At 44.7% G+C, this 14,890-nt stretch overlaps 1 protein-coding gene across 2 annotated transcripts in view; it reads left to right on the forward strand.

Moving 5' to 3' along the window:
* MEGF6 (multiple EGF like domains 6) overlaps window positions 1-14,890 on the forward strand; it is a 514,242-nt gene that overhangs the window by 453,818 nt on the left and 45,534 nt on the right. For both annotated transcript variants that reach the window (XM_077250415.1, XM_077250416.1), the window contains 2 exons: window positions 6,422-6,547; window positions 9,829-9,951. In XM_077250415.1, the coding sequence (XP_077106530.1) occupies window positions 6,422-6,547; window positions 9,829-9,951 (249 nt within the window). The remainder of the gene's footprint in view (window positions 1-6,421; window positions 6,548-9,828; window positions 9,952-14,890) is intronic.

Below are 14,890 nucleotides of genomic sequence, written 5' to 3' on the forward strand. Positions count from 1 at the left end.
TGTCCAGGTATTACAACCACACACAACACACTTCACACTCCAGCCACCAGGGGGAGCAAAAGGTTCTATTTACTAGGCCACTCCTCACAGTTAGGTAAAACTGGTAGTTGGAGGGAAAGTTAGAGAGTTCCTGGCTGGGGACCGAGAGAGAAAGGTCTCCAGACCGAGCTGGCTGGAGGGAGTTCCAGTCAGATCCAGACTGCGGTCTGAGGAGGACGAGGGTCCACGAAGCTGCGCCTGCCCCACGTGCGGCAGCATCCTAAGAAAGAGACATCGAAGAGAAGTGTATTGCAGTGAGTGAGAAACAAAGTCATAGCAAAAGGAGAGGAAACCTGAAGGAGTTCTGTCCTGTGAGAGGCTGCCTCCTTCTAAAGTTCAGGAATACTGGTGGCCAGAATACCGAGGGAGTAAGGATCTCTATGCTTTACTTCAGAGACTGGCAGGACAGTTAATTCTACGTTGGCTGCCCGACCTTTATACACAGGGGACACGGTGGCAACTTGTGGGGGCCGGGGCGTCTCTAGGGTCCCTATAAAAAGCCTCAGGCCACCAGTCATACGTGTTTTGTTCTATCCGACCACGGGGAACAGTGAGAGGAGTAATAACAGTGAGGACCTTATTGGAGCTTATGCAAGTAGGGACCTACTGTGTTACTGTGCGCATAGGAAGGCTATTGAATTCCACCTGGATAAGAGGACTCTGGATTTGCCTTCAGACCGGCCGGACTCTGCCTACCCTGTGATCCGGTGCCCTGGACTGAGGACACTGAAGCCTTCAGTAAAGGTAAAGAGACTGCAACCTTGTGTCCTCGTTATTCACTGCGCCTCACACCATCCACCATCTACACACTGGGAAGCCCTGGGGATACACTTCACCTGTGGGAAGGTATACCATCAAGCTGCCATAACATCACGCCAGCGGACCCCTAAGCAGCGTCGGTCACCCTGACCGAAAACCACAGGTGGCATCACGAACACTTCCCCTTTAACCCCTTCATGACCCAGCCTATTTTGACCTTAATGACCTGGCCGTTTTTTGCAATTCTGACCAGTGTCCCTTTATGAGGTAATAACTCAGGAACACTTCAACGGATCCTAGCGGTTCTGAGAATGTTTTTTCGTGACATATTGGGCTTCATGTTAGTGGTAAATTTAGGTCGATAATTTTTGCATTTATTTGTGAAAAAAATGGAAATTTAGCGAAAAATTTGAAAATTTCGCAATTTTCAAATTTTGAATTTTTATTCTGTTAAACGAGAGAGTTATGTGACACAAAATAGTTAATAAATAACATTACCCACATGTCTACTTTACATCAGCACAATTTTGGAAACAAAATTTTTTTTTGTTAGGAAGTTATAAGGGTTAAAATTTGACCAGCGATTTCTCATTTTTACAACAAAATTTACAAAACCATTTTTTTAGGGATTACCTCACATTTGAGGTCAGTTTGAAGGGTCTATAAATACCCAAAAGTGACACCATTCTAAAAACTGCACCCCTCAAGGTGCTCAAAACCACATTCAAAAAGTTTATTAACCCTTCAGGTGCTTCACAGCAGCAGAAGCAACATGGAAGGAAAAAATTAACATTTAACATTTTAGTCGCAAAAATGATCTTTTAGCAACAATTTTTTTTATTTTCCCAAGGGTAAAAAGAGAAACTGGAACCCAAAAGTTATTGTACAATATGTCCTGAGTATGCCGATACCCCATATGGGGGGGGGAACCACTGTTTGGGCGCACAACAGGGCTCGGAAGGGAAGGAGCGCCATTTGACTTTTTTAATGAAAAATTGGCTCCAATCTTTAGCGGACACCATGTCGCGTTTGGAGAGCCCCTGTGTGCCTAAACATTGGAGCTCCCCCACAAGTGACCCCATTTTGGAAACTAGACCCCCCAAGGAGCTTATCTAGATGCATAGTGAGCACTTTGAACCCCCAGGTGATTCACAAATTGATCCGTAAAAATGAAAAAGTACTTTTTTTTCACAAAAAATTTCTTTTAGCCTCAATTTTTTCATTTTTACATGGGCAACAGGATAAAATGGATCCTAAAATGTGTTGGGCAATTTCTCCTGAGTACACTGATACCTCATATGTGGTCAAAAACCACTGTTTGTGCACACGGCAAGGTTCGGAAGGGAAGGAGCGCCATTGGACTTTTGAATGAACAATTAGCTCCAATCGTTAGCGGACACCATGTCGCGTTTGGAGAGCCCCTGTGTACCTAAAGATTGGAGCTCCCCCACAAGTGACCCCATTTTGGAAACTAGACCCCCCAAGGAACTTATCTAGATGCATAGTGAGCACTTTGAACCCCCAGGTGCTTCATTACAAATTGATCCGTAAAAATGAAAAAGTACTTTTTTTTCACAAAAAATTTCTTTTAGCCTCAATTTGTTCATTTCCACATGGGCAACATGATAAAATGGGTCCTAAAATTTATTGGGCAATTTCTCCTGAGTACACTGATACCTCACATGTGGGGGTAAACCACTGTTTGGGCACACGGCAGGGCTTGGAAGGGAAGGAGCGCCATTTGACTTTTTGAATGAAAAATTAGCTCCAATCGTTAGCGGACACCATGTCGTGTTTGGAGAGCCCCTGTGTGCCTAAACATTGGAGCTCCCCCACATGTGACCCCATTTTGGAAACTAGACCTCCCATGGAACTAATCTAGATGTGCGGTGACCACTTTAAACCCCCAAGTGCTTCACAGAAGTTTATAACGCAGAGCCGTGAAAATAAAAAATCATTTTTCTTTCCTCAAAAATTATGTTTCAGCAAGCAATTTTTTATTTTCACAAGGGTAACAGGAGAAATTAGACCCCAATAGTTGCTGCCCAGTTTCTCCTGAGTATGCTGGTACCCCACATGTGGGGGGTAAATCACTGTTTGGGCACACGTCGGGGCTCGGAAGGGAAGTAGTGACGTTTAGAAATGCAGACTTTGATGGAATGGTCTGCGGGCGTCACGTTGCGTTTGCAGAGCCCCTGATCTGCCTAAACAGTAGCAAACCCCCACAAGTGACCCCATTTTGGAAACTAGACCCCCCAAGGAACTTATCCAGATGTGTGGTGAGCACTTTGAACCCCCAAGTGCTTCACAGAAGTTTATAACGCAGAGCCATGAAAATAAAAAATCATTTTTCTTTCCTCAAAAATTATGTTTTAGCAAGCAATTTTTTATTTTTGCAAGGGTAACAGGAGAAATTGGACCCCAATAGTTGTTGCCCAGTTTGTCCTGAGTATGCTGGTACCTCATATGTGGGGGTAAACCACTGTTTGGGCACAGGGCTCGGAAGGGAGGGAGCACCATTTGACTTTTTGAATGCAAGATTGGCTGGAATCAATGGTGGGGCCATGTTGTGTTTGGAGACCCCTGATGTGCCTAAACAGTGGAAACCCCTCAATTCTAACTCCAACACTAACCCCAACACACCCCTAACCCTAATCCCAACTAGCCATAACCCTAATCACAACCCTAACCCCAACACACCCCTAACCACAACCCTAACCCCAACACACCCCTAACCACAACCCTAACCCCAACACACCCCTAACCACAACCCTAACCCCGACACACCCCTAACCATAACCCTAACCACAAGCCTAATCTTAACCCTATTTCCAACCCTAGCCCTAATTCCAACCCTAACTCTAATTCCAACCCTAACCCTAAGGCTATGTGCCCACGTTGCGGATTCGTGTGAGATTTTTCCGCACCATTTTTGAAAAATACGCAGGTAAAATGCACTGCGTTTTACCTGCGGATTTACCGTGGATTTCCAGCGTTTTTTTGTGCAGATTTCACCTGCGGATTCCTGTTGAGGAACAGGTGTAAAACGCTGCGGAATCCGCACAAAGAATTGACATGCTGCGGAAAATACAATGCAGCGTTTCCACGCGGTATTTTCCGCACCATTGGCACAGCGGATTTGGTTTTCCATAGGTTTACATGGTACTGTAAACCTGATGGAAAACTGCTACAAATCCGCAGCGGCCAATCCGCCACGAATCCGCAGCTAAATCCGCTCCATGTGCACATAGCCTTAGGGTATGTGCCCACGCTGCGGATTCCATTGCGGAATTTTCCGCAGCGGAATTGATAAATCTGCAGTGCAAAACCGCTGCGGTTTTTACTGCGGATTTATCGTGGTTTCTAGTGCGGTTTCCGCTGCAGGTTTACACCTGCAGTTTTCTATTGGAGCAGGTGGAAACCCGCAGCGGAATCCGCACAAAGAATTGACATGCTGCGGGAATATAAACCGCTGCGTTTCCGCGTGGTTTTTTCCGCAGCATGTGCACTGCGGATTTCGTTTCCCATAGGTTTACATTGTACTGTAAACTTATGGGAAACCGCTGCGGACCCGCAGCTGTGGAAATGCTGCGGTTCCGCAGCGAAATCCGCAGCGTGTGCACATACCCTAATTCTAATCCTAACCCTAATTCTAATCCTAATTCTAACCCTAGCCCTAGCCCTAACCCTAACCCTAGTTCTAACCCTAACCCTAGTGTAAAAATAAAAGTAAATATATTTTCTTTATTTTTATTATTGTCCCTACCTATGGGGGTGATAAAGGGGGGGTTCATTTACTATTTTTTTTATTTTGATCACTGTGATAGGTTTTATCACAGTGATCAAAATGTACCTAGAACTAATCTGCGCATGCGCCCGCCATTTTGGAAGATGGCGGCATCCATGGAGCAGACGGACAGACACCGGGAGGCTCGGTAAGTATGGGGGGGGATCGGAGCACAGGGGGGATCAGAGCATGGGGGGGTGGGATCGGAGCACGGGGGGAGCGGACAGGAGGACGGGGAGCGGAGCACAGGACGGAGGACTGGGGAGGCAATCGGTGGCGGTGGGGGGGGGCATATCAGGGTTTCCAGCCATGGCCGATGATATTGCAGCATCGGCCATGGCTGGATTGTAATATTTCACCAGTTTCACTTTCAACAGCCAATCAGAGCGATCGTAGCCACAAGGGGGTGAAGCCACCCCCCCTGGGCTGAAGTACCACTCTCCCTGTCCCTGCAGATCGGGTTAAATTGGAGTTAACCCTTTCACCCGATCTGCAGGGACGCGATCCCTCCATGACGCCACATAGGCGTCACAGGTCGGATTGGCACCAACTTTCATGACGCCTACGTGGCGTCACAGGTCGGGAAGGGGTTAAAGACCTTTCCCAAAACCATAAAAACTCTTTTCTTTATTGGACGTCCGTCAAAGGGCCACGGACCGGGTCGGGCCACCGTGACATCCCCCGAACCGAAGGACCCGGTGCCGAGTACCCCATTGCCCTTGCGTGGGGGCGCTCCAAATGTAGTTCATATGTGGATTGCATTATGTGACCTCTCTGGGTCCGATTTCTGTAAATTTCTAACCTGTAATCATCAATTCCTATACAATAAGAGTAAACACCATGCCATAGATTATCCAAGTAATTTACTTTATTGATATACAAATACAATATAAACAATAATAAAATAGAATAGATACAACACAGATAAAGGTGTAATGTTCACACGCTGATCTGTTCAGGATTACCACCACGTATGATGAAACAGGTAATTTGGTACAGGTTTATTAGGCATACAAGTCAGACAAGAGGCAAAACAATGTATGTCTACAAATCTAAAAGACCTATCACATATGCACCTGATGAAGCTAGGTGCGAAACGCGTGTCGATTGCGTTTTTCCGAACTGGTGAGGTCTCTATTATGACACTGTGCATCCTTATTTATATCTATTATTATATTTATATTCAGTCAGATTTGACATATTTCCCCTTTCTTGTATATCCTTTGTCTATGTCCATGTACATAACAATGTCTAATACTTACCATTGTTGGATCCAGCCTTTATTGAAGTATTCATTTTCAATATTGTTGACTATGTATGTACTTTTTTGTATGCTATGCAATCCTTTTTTGTATCTGTTTTGCTAGTAGTTGATGTAAATACTCACTGTTCTGTAGTATTTTTAATGTCTTAACATTGCATGTATAATTTTATTTATTTACTATTAGATTAAGCTTAAAATATTTTGTCAAAATATATTGTGCTCTATTTATGTAAAAAAGCTAGAGATAATAGTAGTATTAAATAAAAAAAATACATCACCAGATGAGAAAATAGTAACTGGACAAGTCTCTACGTAACCCCACTGGAGAAGTAGCATAACAAACGATACCTGATTGCAGAATGGTGCTTGCCCACCTGAACATGTGTTTTGCCATTGCTCCCTCTGGGGATGTAATCTTCCATATTTTGATGATGCAGATAATGATTGCTGTTTGTTCCAAGTAAACAGTTCATTCTCCCGCAATGTCTAGGTACTGATTCTGCTGAAATCTGCCACAGGTCCCACCCCTGATGTTTTTTATGTACTTATGCTTGCTTCTCTTTTTATCTTAGCCCTGTACTCTTGCTCTCTGGGAAATGGCGGCTGTGAGCACGACTGCGTCCAGCTCACTGTGGCTCATTACCAGTGTCGCTGTCGACAGAATTATCAATTGAAGGAAGACGGCAAACACTGCGAATGTAAGCGGCATTAATGATGTGTGATCAGATATTCATGTTACTGGCATTGGCAGGCACTAGTGATGAGCGAACGTGCTCGGTTAACGTCTTATCTGAGCATGCTCTGGTGTTATCCGAGCATCTGGGAGTGCTCGTATATTATGTTCCAGTCTCTGCAGCTGCATGATTTGCGTAACACACAGGCAATGCCCACATGTGTTCAGGCTGTCTAACAGCTGCAAATCATGCAGCCGCAGGTACTCGAGCATAATGTACGAGCATGCCCAGATAACACCCGGGCAGGCTCGGATAAGATGTGATCCGAGCACGTTCGCTCATCATTACCAGGTACCACGGTTGTCAGACAAGAAACTAGCTGAACCACACGCGTTTTACACTGCCTTCATTTTTTTATGCTAATGCCGATCTACAGCATGGCACCCCATATTGTCCGTTTTATGTGACCACTCTTTTGAATTATAAAGAGTCTAAATCTGTGAAAAAAAAAATATTATACTTTAGGCCGCTATGTTGCTTACATCGTCTTTGACACTACATACACTGCCATTAGTGATAGTCATGGCTCCCAAACTGACTGAAGTCCGGAAGTGAGGAAGACCATTCCAGACATACACAGTGCACCTCCTGACAATGAGAATCATACACCCAGCTTCAGAGGAGCAATAGTGTGGGTGAATAAAGCCACGCTCATGAGCGAGTTTTACAGAGAGCTGGCGATGACGCCCCCTCTTGCAAATCATGGGTCTGAGGAAAACAACGCTCCATCGACTAGTCAAAGGGATAATTGGCGCAAAGTTCATAAAGACTTTTTTTAAACATTGATCTTGGTGTTAAACACTATATAGGGCTGGTTAGGCTGGGTATTTAGCAACAAATAGTCCAATGTTGGGGGGTTGGAGGGCATGGGGGTCCGTCAGGTTCCCTTTATAATCGGATGAAACTTGGATGGAACTCTGAAGTACAAAGTCCTTCTTCCTGGTTTCACCTATTGTACTCGGATCCCCATACACTCCCTGACAGAAGTTATGTCGCATATCTGACGTTAAATTCATCTATTGGTTGTATAAATTATTCTTTTGAAAGCTGAAACCCTCCGAAATGTGGTTTAGGTTAAGAAAATAAATTGGCATCAATGCAGAAATATTGATCAGTTAATGGACACAGAATGGTCAGATTTTAGCAAGACAAAAGTTTTGTCGCCCACAGAAAGTAATGTGATATTCAAACAAATAATTAACTTAAAATACAAATATATGTTGCATAATATTGGTGAATGTAGTTGTGGTGCTATTAGAGTCGTATTTAATATTTTGTGTGACTTCCATGAGCTTGATGGACTGCATCCATGCGGTTCAACAATGATTCATACAATTTATTAATGAAGTCATCAGGAATAGCAAAGAATGCAGTCTTACATGCCTCCCAGAGTTCACCCAGATTCTTTGGTTTTGTCTTCCAAGCTTGCTCTTTCATCCTAACCCAAACATGCTCAATGATGTTCATGTCTGGTGACTGGGCTGGCCAGTCCTTGAGCACCTTGATCTTTTTTGCCTGGAGGAACTTTGTTGTAGAGATGGATGTATGAGATGGAGCACCATCCTGCTGCAGAATTTGACCCCTTTTATGATTTGGAATATAAGAGGTAGCTAGTACTTCTTGATATTTTAGGCTATTGATATTGCCTTCCACCTTGCAAATGTTTCGCACACCCCCATACTGAATGTAACCCCAGACCATGATCTTTCCACCACCAAATTTAACTGTTTTCTGGGTGTATTTTGGATCCATACGGGCTCCAGTAGGTCTCCTGCAGTATTTGCAGCGGCTGTGGTGTAATTCTACTGAAGATTCATTAGGGAAATCCACCTTCTGCCACTTTTCCAGCGTCCATCTGTTTAGCAGGCTGTGGGACTTTACAAATGCTACACGGTTTTTTATTTGCCTTTTGTTTAGTGCTGGCTTCTGGGCACTGATTCGACCATGGAGGCCATTTCGAGACAGAATTCTCCATACTGTTCTAGTTGACACAGGGACTTGAGGTGACCAGGCCTGTTGGAGCTCTGCTGCAGTGGAAGAGGGGCTTGCTTTGGATTTTCTAACCAACAAACATTCCTCCTGAGCAGTTGTCTTGCGGGGTCTGCCGGACCTGGGCTTGTCAAACACATCTCCAGTCTCTTCAAATCTTTTTTTAATTATTTGTACTTGACGCTGAGACACATTACAGGTACCAGCCACCTGTGCAGTGGATCTGGTCTTCAGCCTCTTGATAATCCAGGCTTTGGTCGCAGGGTGGATTTTTGGCTTGTTGTCAGAGCTCAAGTTACAGTTCAAGTGAGGGTCTGGGGTGCTGGATTTCTTTTTATACACACACACACTAATTAACCGATCATTTACGGAGCACAGGTGAGGATGTAAACTGGATTGGGTGCATTATATGACCGGGCAGCAAAACTTTTGTCTTGCCAAAATCTGACCATTCTGTGTCCATTAACTGATCAATATTTCTGCATTGATGCCAATTTATTTTCTTTACCTAAACCACATTTTGGAGGGTTTCAGCTTTCAAAAGAATGATTTATACAACCAATGGATGAATTTAACGTCAGGTTATAAACTTTTATTTACATACAATGGATAAGCAACATAACTTCTGTCAGGGAGTGTAGACTTGATGATGAAACAAGTCTGATCCACAAATCGGATGAGAATATGACCTGCCCTGAGTCTGAAACAAGTCTGATCCACAAATCGGATGAGAATATGACCTGCCCTGAGTCTGAAACAAGTCTGATCCACAAATCGGATGAGAATATGATCTGCCCTGCCCCTGAGTCTCACAGACAGGAGACACTGACCCGTTTTTAAAACTGATGTGTATATGGCTGAATGAAAATCATTGGGTCAGTGTGCTGTCCAGATGGCCCTAGGATGTAGCGTAAAAGCTGCTCTAAAAGCTGTGCAGAAATAAGCCAAGTAGCCCTGGATGGGCGGAAGACTTATTGTTCTGTAAGGAACTGTGGGACGCAGTAAAGGAAGGGTCCACATGGCAATGTCCGATTTGCTTATTTTTTTGCACCATAGGTAGCAATTGGGATCAATCAGCAGGAGCTGCGGTGATTTTCCATCTTTCCGCTTTTTATTAATAGCACGTTTTCCTCGTTATCTCCTGTTACTTCTAATTACTCTGAACATTCGTTCACCACAGACAGACAGCAGTGGAGCTTAGGTGAAGAAAGATTTGTGGAAAATTCCTCTTTAATAGATTCAATGTGTTTCCGCAGTGAACAATCCATGTTCAACCAGGAATGGGGGCTGCATGCACCAATGTACCAACGATGGAGTACGGGGGAAATGCTCCTGCCACCCTGGATACAGGCTGGCAGCCGACGGAAAGACTTGTGAAGGTGCAGTATACTGAATCAATGGGGTCTCCATGTAACATCTGCTGCCACCAAACCAAATAATCTGTGGGGTCTCCGAACTGATGGGCCATAAAATGTTTTCCATCTCTTGTGCGTTCAGCTTAGTAACGTTAAATCCGATCCCCTGAAGAGTCGTGTAAGCGGCCCATTGCTGACAGTGAAATGTGAATCAGCCTAAGGTTCAGTTACTAATTTTTCTCCATGGCTACACTTACTCTGTATGTGACGCGGAGCGGAGATACCCCAGTACACCGGGCATGGGTCAGATCCTTATTGTGGTCCCATAGAGGGTGGTGGCCATGCCCGGTGCCTGGCGCTCCATTGCAGTGAAATAGGCGCACGGATTTGGGTGTGCGGGGTTAACGTTAGTAGTACTGTTCCCTTGCCTCTTTGGTGTTTGGTGGAGTTCCCCATGGTGTTGGTATGGTGGAGGGAGCCAGCAGAGCCAGCAAGAAGCTTTAACAGTAAACCGGGTGACCATTACTTATTAAAGCACCACTCCAGAGGGTTGGTTTTTTTTGCACCGCTGGAGTGGTGCTTGAAAGTAATTCCCCTGCCTCCTGTCTGATACTCACCTGCCGCCGCCTTCATCGTTTTCCAGCATAGCTCTCGTCGGTCTTTGGCGAAAAGTGTCCTGCCGACTCCTCCAGTGTTTCATGGGGCTCCACGGAGGTCACTTTTCAATACAAGTCTGTAAGAGCCTTGTTTTGGCCTCTTTCTGAGAACTTGTGATGTAGCTTCTGACTTCCGGCCAGTCAGAATCTACAGTCACAAGATGGCGCCGCCAAAAAACGGTAAAGACGAAGGAGGATGAGTATATGACAGGGGGCTTACATTCAAAGCACCACTCCAGCTCTGAAAAATAAAAAAAACGCTGGAGTGGTGTTTTGAACAGTAGCCAAAAAGGTACATACCCATAGGTGGTATTACATGTTTCAGATGACCAAGGTTCCAAACGACAGTCACATGGCGTCAGATGCAGGAATTGACATATAAGAGGTGTGAGAAACAGCCAGTGCGGTCAGAGCATATCCTGCCGTCCAAGCTGTCACAATAGAGTTTTTTCTATCCCACCAGGGTAGCGTTCCCTAGTGGACCCTAGAACATCCCTGGTCCCTCTAACCGTCATGGTTTTGTAAGTTGCCCAACTTCACTACCTTCCGGGCCAGTATTCCCCGAGTCCATGGCGTGTGGTTTCCATCAGGCCAAGTGTGCTCTGGAGGCCCAGGACATTCCTTACTCCAGGGTGCTAGTCCTGAGGCTATCCTACTTGTTTTCTTCAGGTCAGTCCATCACCATACAGACCACGGGGACATGTTTTCTGGCTTGGTTCTAAGGGTATGTGTCCACGTTCAGGATTGCATCAGGATTTGGTCAGGATTTTTCATCAGTATTTGTAAGCCAAAACCAGGAGTGGGTGATAAATGCAGAAGTGGAGCATATGTTTCTATTATACTTTTCCTCTAATTGTTCCACTCCTGGTTTTGGCTTACAAATACTGATGAAAAATCCTGACCAAATCCTGATGCAATCCTGAACGTGGACACATACCCTAACTCTACCCTATGATTGCCGCAGTTTCGGTACACCGAGCTCCAACCACCTAACTTGTTACCAGATCAGTGAGGAGTTTATCTATTTAACAACCTGAGATGGTGCAATAATTGTGGAATCGTAGTGACACACATAGTAATAATACAAATCCTTACCAAAACTTCAGTATCATAAATAACATCATAAACCACTATTGTAATACCCAACTCTGGGCGATAACATGTATACTATTGGTCCAGTGTTATCATAGGGGCACAACGCAGATCCAAATCCATACCTACACCAGCAGGATTATAAAGTTCAGAAATATTTCATTGGTATTACTAGTAGCAATAATATAGCTAACTAATATTATCATCACTTGCAGTAATAGTGGGCTTACTGTTATATGTGGTTGTTTTTAGTATTGATATTATGTAATATTAGTATTAGTTTAGCAGTAGACGTAGTCGTAGTCAGGGGGGATGTGCTGCATATTCATCTCCTTAGAGGCCCTTCACTGGCAGCGTCTTCCCTGGTCATAGTAGGTTTATTATTCTTGGTAGTTGTGGTAGCAATGTCATTATTACTTGCAGTATTATTATTATTTTTATTTTTTGTTATTATTTGTAGTAGCGGTATCAAGACAACCGTGAGCTGTCAAAATAAGATATAAAAATTACCTCTATTGTAGAGGGAGAAAACTTTCTCTTTAGTGTCACCCGTTGGAAGTATCCGCTTAATATTGAGGCTCTGAGGAGCCTTGTTACATAGATTCCCTTTAAGTCATCACCAGGTTTTTCCTACTCCATCTGAGAGCAGCATGATGTTGGGACAGAGACCCTGATTCTAGTGAGGCATCACTTACTGGGCTGCTTGCTGCAGTTTTGATAAAATCACTTCATTATCTGTTGATCTACCAGTCCTCTGAATGCTGAGCTCTGTAGAACCCGCCCACACCACTGATTGGCAGCTATCTGTATTTGCACAGAAAGCAGCCAATCAGTGGAGGGTGTGTGGTTATACAGAGCTCATGAATATGGAGGACTACATGGCGGCAGTTTTACTACTCCTCTAGTGAATATATCCTGCTGAATCAAACTGTGATTTTATCAAAACAACAGCAAGAAGCCCAGTAAATGACACATCACTGGAATCAGTGTTTTTGCCCCTACATTATGCTGCTCTCAGATTAAGTGGCAAAAATGTAGTGACAGAGTATGGGCCCTTTCACACTGCGCTACATCCCATGTTCATTGGTCCTGTCAGGGCTTACCTCCCCACCCCATGCAAAACGGAATTTGGGCGTACGCGCTGACGGGTCATAGACTATATTGGTGCTGACAGAGCCAACATGTGCACTGTCCTGCTTCATTTTCAAGTGTATAAGCCTACTGGAGGTAGACACTCAGATGCAGCCTACTACAGTAGACGTATACACCCGAAAATGATGCACAACAGAGCACAAGTTGTCTCTGTCGGCACCTTTATAATCAATGAGGGTTCGGACGTAACCTTCAACAGGACAACTGAGTGTGGGACAAAGTGCAGTCTGAAAGGGGCCTAAGATACTGATATATGGGGCCAATAATACTGTATGGAGGACTATGTGGGCCCCATTATACTGTATGCAGGACTATGTGGGGCTCATTATACTGTATGGAGGACTATGTGGGGCCCATTATACTGTATGAAGGACTGTCTGTGGCTCATAATACTGTATGGAGCACTGTCTGAGGCCCATTAAACTGTATGGAGCAATATGTGGGGCCCATTATACTGTGGGGAGGAATATGTGTGCCCATTATAATTTTTGCAGGACTATATGGCGGTCGTTATACTGGTTGCAGGTCTATGTGAAGAGGCAGTTATATTGTTTTCAGATTTATGTGAAGGGGTCATTATACTGTTTGCATGTCTGCTTGGGGAGGCATTATACTGTTTACTGGCTTACGTGGGGGGCCATTATATTGATTGGAAGGCTATGTGGGGGGCATTATACTGTGTGCAAGCAATTACAAAGTGTGAAGATTTTTGTGGGGTCCAACATGTTGTATAGAGAGCTGTGTAAGGGCCAGTATGCTGTTTAGAGGGCTGGGTGGGGGCCATTATACATTGTGGATAGTTATGTTGAGGCCATCATAATGGGTGTGGGGGTCCATTATACTGCATGGAGGGCTGTGTGGCGATCACAATTGGGGCATCATACTGTGTTAGGGTCACCACACTGCTGGAGGAGGGTGGAGGGGAAGGGGGTACAGTAGAGTCATCATATTATGTTTGGGGAGGGTACTGTTGAAGACACCATTGTTGATATCATACTTTATGGAGGCAATAAAAGGGCAATCTAGGGGCTTCAATAGGAGAAAACATACTTTGTAAGGGCTGCAAAGTTGTGAGATATGCTCTTCTTTGAGCCTGCTGTGTGTGTGTGTGTATATATATATATATATATATATATATATATCTACTATATAATTGTCTAAGGGGTACTTCCGTCTTTCTGTCCGTCTGTCTGTCCTTCTGTCTGTCTGTCACGGGTATTCATTGGTCGCGGTCTCTGTCTGTCATGGAATCCAAGTCGCTGATTGGTCGTGGCAAAACAGCCACAACCAATCAGCGACGGGCACAGTCCGGCGGAAATATGGCCGCTCCTTCCTCCCCGCAGTCAGTGCCTGCTCCGTACTCCCCTCCAGTCTGCCCTCACACAGGGTTAATGGCAGCGGTAAGGGACCGCGTTATGCCGCGGTGTAATGCACTCCGTTAACGCTGCTATTAACCCTATGTGACCTACTTTTTACTATTCATGCTGCCTATGCAGCATGAATAGTAAAACGATCTAATGTTAAAAATAATTTTAAAAAATAAAAAATCGTTATATACTCACCGTCCGTCGGCCCCCGGATCGACAACAGGCCTTTCTCGCTCGCGACGCTCCGGTAACCAGTCCATGCTGCGATCTCGCGACATGATGATGTAGCAGTCTCGCAACACCGCAATGCACTCTTGAGACCAGAGCGCACGAGCAGTGTCGGTAACCGCTTCGCTTGGATCCGGGGGCTCCGGAGGGTGAGTATATAACTATTTTTTATTTTATTTCTTTTTTTTAACAGGGATATGATGCCCACATTGCTATATACTACATGGGCTGCGCAATATACTACATGGGCTGGGCAATATACTACGTCACTGGGCAATATACTACGTGAGCTGTGCTATATACTACGTGGCTGGGCAATATACTACATGGGCTGGGCAATATACTACATGGGCTGGGCAATATACTACGTGGACTGCGCAATATACTACGTGGGCTGCGCAATATACTACGTGGGCTGCGCAATATACAACGTGGGCTGGGCAATATACTACATGGGCTGCGCAATAT

This window comes from Ranitomeya variabilis, chromosome 4 (genome assembly GCF_051348905.1).
Source record: "Ranitomeya variabilis isolate aRanVar5 chromosome 4, aRanVar5.hap1, whole genome shotgun sequence".
Lineage (NCBI taxonomy): Eukaryota > Metazoa > Chordata > Amphibia > Anura > Dendrobatidae > Ranitomeya > Ranitomeya variabilis.